The sequence below is a fragment of the Dendroctonus ponderosae genome, unplaced genomic scaffold, assembly GCF_020466585.1.
Source record: "Dendroctonus ponderosae isolate FM_Combo_2020 unplaced genomic scaffold, Dpon_F_20191213v2 Dpon_F_20191213_1, whole genome shotgun sequence".
Lineage (NCBI taxonomy): Eukaryota > Metazoa > Arthropoda > Insecta > Coleoptera > Curculionidae > Dendroctonus > Dendroctonus ponderosae.
The window spans coordinates 62,829,627-62,835,535 of record NW_026017110.1 but is presented as its reverse complement, the minus strand read 5'-3'; the positions used below and the strand labels follow the sequence as shown (position 1 = coordinate 62,835,535).

At 39.7% G+C, this 5,909-nt stretch overlaps 1 protein-coding gene across 1 annotated transcript in view; it reads right to left on the bottom strand.

Annotated features, from left to right (window-relative positions):
• The window catches only part of LOC109541062 (dynein beta chain, ciliary), a 23,330-nt gene that overhangs the window by 13,622 nt on the left and 3,799 nt on the right, over positions 1–5,909 (bottom strand). The window contains exons 5-12 of the mRNA XM_048663699.1: positions 4,252–4,703; positions 3,836–4,196; positions 2,568–3,777; positions 2,249–2,521; positions 2,098–2,127; positions 1,094–1,936; positions 491–1,039; positions 34–431 (exon numbers count right to left, since the gene is read on the bottom strand). Of these exons, the coding sequence (XP_048519656.1) occupies positions 34–431; positions 491–1,039; positions 1,094–1,936; positions 2,098–2,127; positions 2,249–2,521; positions 2,568–3,777; positions 3,836–4,196; positions 4,252–4,703 (4,116 nt within the window). The remainder of the gene's footprint in view (positions 1–33; positions 432–490; positions 1,040–1,093; positions 1,937–2,097; positions 2,128–2,248; positions 2,522–2,567; positions 3,778–3,835; positions 4,197–4,251; positions 4,704–5,909) is intronic.

Here is a 5,909-nt window from a genome sequence, read left to right as displayed (position 1 = left end):
GAAAAACCAGAAAAAGATGGAAGTCATGTGTACCTAAAGAGCGCCTTGAGATTTTCGGGTAGTTCAGTTCTTCCGGCGTAACCCGGATTCATGGTAATAAAAATGCCCACAGTGGGAACCAAGTTGATCATGTCGCCCATGAAATCAAAAGTGACTTTTTTGTTTTTAATCGCATCCAAAACGGACTTTACTTGAACAGCTACGACTGATAGAACTTCGACGGATATTCGGTTGAACTCATCGAAGCAGCCCCAAGCTCCAGTTTGAGCCAGGCCTTTGTAGATGTTGCCGCATGATTTGTAGTCCATTTGCTCGGAGCAATTAAATACATACACCATTATTCCTAAGGCCCTACCGAGGTCTTTGGTGGTTTCAGTTTTTCCAGTTCCAGCTGGTCCTGCTGGCCCGCCGCCCATTACTAAATGGAGCGACTAAAAAGTACATAAGAACGATTGCAGTTTGGAGGAAGGAGATGAGGTTGATGGCGCACCTGTGTGAGGGTAATGTAGCACCTGTCGGTTAATGGTGTTATTACCAATCTTGGGGTATTACCCAGATATTCGTAACTATATGTAAACTGAGCGTCGCATATGTTTGCAAAGCAGTGTTTCTCCTTTTCGCACCATCGGTGTCGCAGCTGGGACACCCATTGGAAGGCTAATGCGCTCTCAATCTTGCTCTGAATTAGCTTGCTTACCACATCACGTGAGTGGACATCTATAGTGCAAATAGTCATAATTTTTTGTCTGCTTTCCTTCGTGAGATCTCCAAGCAACAGGGAAATCAGCGTGCTGAGTTGAGTCACTTGCTTCTTATAGTAATCCCTTATTGCATTGTCATATCCCTCCTCTAAGCGGGAAAATGCAATATTTACTTCTGTGGTCCACCATATCTGAGTGCCACAAAGTGAAACTTGGGCTGGAAAATCGAACAGCCATTGATCTCTGGGTTTTTCTTCGTAGGACAGAGCTCCTTCACCGATATCAGTTCGGATCGTTGATCTCATAGCCGCTTGAATTTTATTTAGCCAAACCTCAACCTACATTCCGAAATTCTACTACGTTTATGCGTAGAATACAATCGCACTACTTACCGGCCCACAGCAGTCAGTATTCTCATGAAACTTAACGTACTCCCCATCTTTGGCGTACATTCCTTCAATTACATTTGTGATATTTCCCGCATCATCGGTACTAAATTTCAAATGAGCAATAGAATCGAACAGCTTAGTCAAATGTTTAGCCACCTGCTTAGGCTGATTGCCATTAGATAAAACATCCAAAAGATCTGCGGAGGAAACGAAATAAAACCTGGGAAATGCCAATCGTTTCGTTTCCAGATACACTGCCAGTGCTTTCTCGCATAGGGTAAGGTTTCTTTGCAGTTCCTCCAAAATCTCTAAAAGACCGGCTTTATTGGTAGACTCCACAACGTTCGGAACTTTCGATATGTCTTTCATCAGTTCCTTGAAGTCTCGATCAATTATATCAAATCGTTCTGAATCCTCAGGCAGTTGATTCCTTATATCTTCCGAGCTCATGAAAATCGACTCCAAATGCATCCACGTGCGCTGCACTTCAAACCAAACTGTAATTACCTGATCAGCAAGACCCAGCTTATTTTGCCACGACGAGACTTCTTCCAGAAAGTGAGCAATAAATTTTGATGTTATAAGGTTTTGCAATTGCACTTGGTTATCCTCCAATGTTTCAATCAGTTCCTCGCTAGCCCTGAGAAGAGTGCAGCCGGTTCTTGGATGGGTTTCATGCTCAAATTCCATCGAGGACCAGGTTGAATTTAATTCTTTTAATATCTTTTCCATCGACATTTCTTTAACGGCTTTATCCACGATATTTTTCACCTCTTCCTCGCATTCGTGGAGATTTAACTCCAGAAGGTCTGCCAATGTTGTATTGTAATCCATAACTATCTTCGTCTAAAAACGCAAAGATTTGTGACATACGAATTAGATTGATTCTTTAGGCCAATTGCAATTTTTTTTTGTATACGTGGCAGCTAGCTAAGGATAAAAGGCGTGCCTTAGTATAAGAGATAAGGGCATATGGGCAGATGGTGTGCCGGTTTAATGAAACTTACTTTAAATTCTTGAGGTATGGCTGCAAGAGCCTGGAACAAATTTGGTTAATATGTTGATGCTATATACAGTGATAGTTTTGTACATATATACACATAGTGTGCGAGTATTTACATTATGTACAGACCCAATTAAATCTCGTAAATGTACTACCTTGGTGGACACCATGAGTTGATCCCAATGTCTTTCTCGAATTGCTGGATTTTGCAACTCGCCTACTGCCTTCAGGGAAGTTAGAGTGTTTTTCACAGTCGATTCTAGTCCGGTATAAGTGTTCCACCCGCGCATCTCTTTGTCCAACATCCTGATTTCTTTAGCAAACTTTTTGCACTCAATGTCCATATTTTCCACGTCGATTTTTCGCCAAGGAGTGGTCTTCCAGTCATTCACACAAGTGTGAACTATATGGACATAGTCCCAGAGTTGCTGCAATTTGCAATGCCAAAAAAGTCCCATCATTTCGAGAACTTACCTTCAGCAATCGTAAATCTCGCCTACACTGTTTGAGTGGTTTAAATTCTGGAACATTAACTTCGAATAGCGATCCAGATTCCTGTATGGACATCATTTCTTGCTCCAACTTCCGCAGATCTTTGTCAACCTTATCAATCGTTTCATATGGATTGGGGCATTCGTATTTAAAAAAGTGGTATTTTTTATACACCTCACGGTAAATCAGAATTTTATTATCAAATAATTGGATTTTTTTACGAATACAGGTGACTTCCGCAGCTTGCAGTGGCGCAAGTTGTTGCTTGACTGTAATTGCTATTTTTTTTGTATTGTTCCATTGCTCTGGTAGCTCTTGCAGATAGACGTTCACCTCTTCAGGTATATCTTGGTCATACAACTTTAGCAGCTCGATAGTTTCCTTTAGAGGGATAAACATTTCGTCGGTACTAGCTTGTCGCTCTTTTACATGAAATAAATAGCCCATAACATTAACTAAGGCTTGGTAGTCGCCTTCTTGCACTGATTGCTGCAAGCCTTCATCAGCTGATCGAATAAACTGTCCAAGATCGCATAAGCTGTTGGTGACGGTATTTACCAAATACTGCTTAAACATATCACCCCATTTGCGTATTGTATTGAGCAACGCATGTTTAAAGGGCTTGATATCCAATTGAAACCATGAACTTAATATTTCCTTTTCCTTTATACTCTCCACTTCAGCAAATAGAGCTTCAAAGTTATCAATCTGCTCTCTGAAGGCCTCCATTTTCGGGGGACTTACTTTAGGTGCGCTCGCATCTTTCATTGCAATTAGATCCAGCTCCTCATTTGTCAATAGACGACCATAGTTTAAAATTTGGTTCAGAAAATCGTGTCTATCTTCCAGCCAGAGATACGAGTAGTTTTGAAATTCATTGCAAAAGTCGCATGCTTCCTCCATAACTTTATCAACGCTCTGTGAAATGTCGGATTTAATATCGACAATGTCTTCATTCCTCTCAATTTCTTCTTTGTACATTTCTGTGGCTGTGACTGAGAATCTCGGTACTATAGCGGTAGTATCGATGATAGTTCTGAGTAAGCCGCTCATTAATGCGTTGAAACCTTCTGGATCATTTGCGTCTAGAGACGGAACGAACGCGATTTCTGGTTCTTTTAGAAGTAATTGGCACTGAAAGAGTGGTGCTAAGTTATTTGACGAATCCATATGTTCGTTTATGTAGCCCAAGCTGCAATCGGAAAGCAACTGTTGAGAATTATTGCTGGCTGAAAATGTGCAAAATTTACCTGCACCCTACTGATTGATACAAGTAGTTAAGAACTATCTTGTCAACGAAGTCAACGTAATTAGTCCATTCTTTTTTATCTGGTTGACCGCTCATACCAAAAAGATCCATGTTAGCATCCAGCAAATGCTTTATTGTTTCAGTAGCTTGATTGATCTCGGAATGGCGCCTCATTTTCCTAATTTCCTTATCGTCAAGGCAGAGAAACTCATCTTTCTTTCCATCCTTCCTCTCAAAGAGCGGCTTTCGTGCAAAGGGTATCAAAGCCGCTTTGATATCGCTTAGATTTGCTTGACACTTAGCTAAGTTATCTTGAAGCCTCTTTACTAGATTGTGGAGGTTTATTATATAATCCCACAGGTCTTGAAAATGATGAATTATTACTCAATAAAAAATGGTAATCATTAAAACAATTACCATTTGAGTTCCAGTTTAAGCTATTTTGTCCAAAATAAATTAACTGATCAATCGCATTAATCTCATTCTTAATAAGATCGAACTCTACAGCTCTAGTGGTTCGCCTAATCTTATTATACCACGCTATGGTCGAATTTAAATTTGAAATGTACTTTCTAAATGTCTCATTCTTCTTCGCCAGTTCAAGAGCCTCTGTCGGTATATCAGTAATATTCATGAGGTTTAAGTAGTGAACCTCCCTCAGGATAGCCGAAAGATATGTGTTGAAATTCAGACGAAGCTCTTTGCTTTTCGCGTTGTGGATCAGCAGGCTCAACTTGAGGCTATTTTCTATTTGGGACGGCAGATCTTGGGCCCAATCTGCTAGAGTTCGTTGTGCCACTTCGCTGATATTTTCCAAAAGCAAGTCCATTTTTTTATTTACTTCCAAAAATTTCGGATTTTCGGTGATTCTGGAAAGAGGGTACCGGTCATTGGGGGTGAAGAAGGACTATGGGAGTGAACTCGGACAGACTGGTGTTGGTCAATATTTCTGGGAGTTTTCAGGATTTTTTCAGATGCTAAATTGAAGCGATTAGTTGTTGGACAGCACCGAGTTTTCAAAAATTCTCCAGGGAAAAACCAAAAATTCCTGAATACCACTCATAAGATCACTCGAAAGAGACAGTCGGCTGCTTTAAGTGAGGCAAAACTCACTTTATTAGGAAATTTCCGAGGGTTTCCAGGATGTTTTCAGTTACTAAGGGGAAGCAATTGACCGTTAATATAGATAGACCGATTTAAAAAAAATCAAGGAAAAGCCAAAAATGTCTGAGGCCTGCCCAGAATATCACTCGAAAGAGAAAATTTTCTTTGATTTGATTTTTCTGACACTAAATCTAAGCGATTGGTCGTTGGACAGCACGGATTTTTCAAAAATTTGCCAAGGAAATACAAAAAATTCCTCAATGCAGCCCATCACATCACTTGAAAGAGAAAATCTGCGGCTTTAGATGATGAAAACCTCATTTGAATAGGAAATTGCTGGGAGTTTCCAGGATGTTTTCAGCAACTAAGGAGAAGCGATTGCCCGTTGGTATAGATAGACTAATTTAAAAAACTTGTCAAGAAAAATCCAAAAATTTCTCTAGCCTGCCTAGAATATCACTCGAAAGAATAAATCTTCGGGTTGAAATGAGGAAAACCTCACTTTATTAAAAAATTTATGGATGTTTTCAGGATTTTGCAGACACTAAATCTAAGCGATTGGTCGTTGGACAGCACGAATTTTTCAAAAATTTGCCATGGAAATACAAAAAATTCCTCAATGCAGCCCATCACATCATTTGAAAGAGAAAATCTGCGGCTTTAGATCATGAAAACCTCATTTGAATAGGAAATTGCCGGGAGTTTCCATGATGTTTTCAGTAACTAAGGGGAAGCGATTGCCAGGTGGTATAGATAGACTAATTTAAAAAACTTTTCAAGAAAAATCCAAAAATTTCTCAAGCCTGCCCAGAATATCACTCGAAAGAATAAATCTTCGGCTTGAAATGAGGAAAACCTCACTTTATTAAAAAAATGTATGGATGTTTTCAGGATTTTTCAGACACTAAATCTAAGCGATTGGTCGTTGGACAGCACGGATTTTTCAAAAATTTGCCAAGAAAGTACAAAAA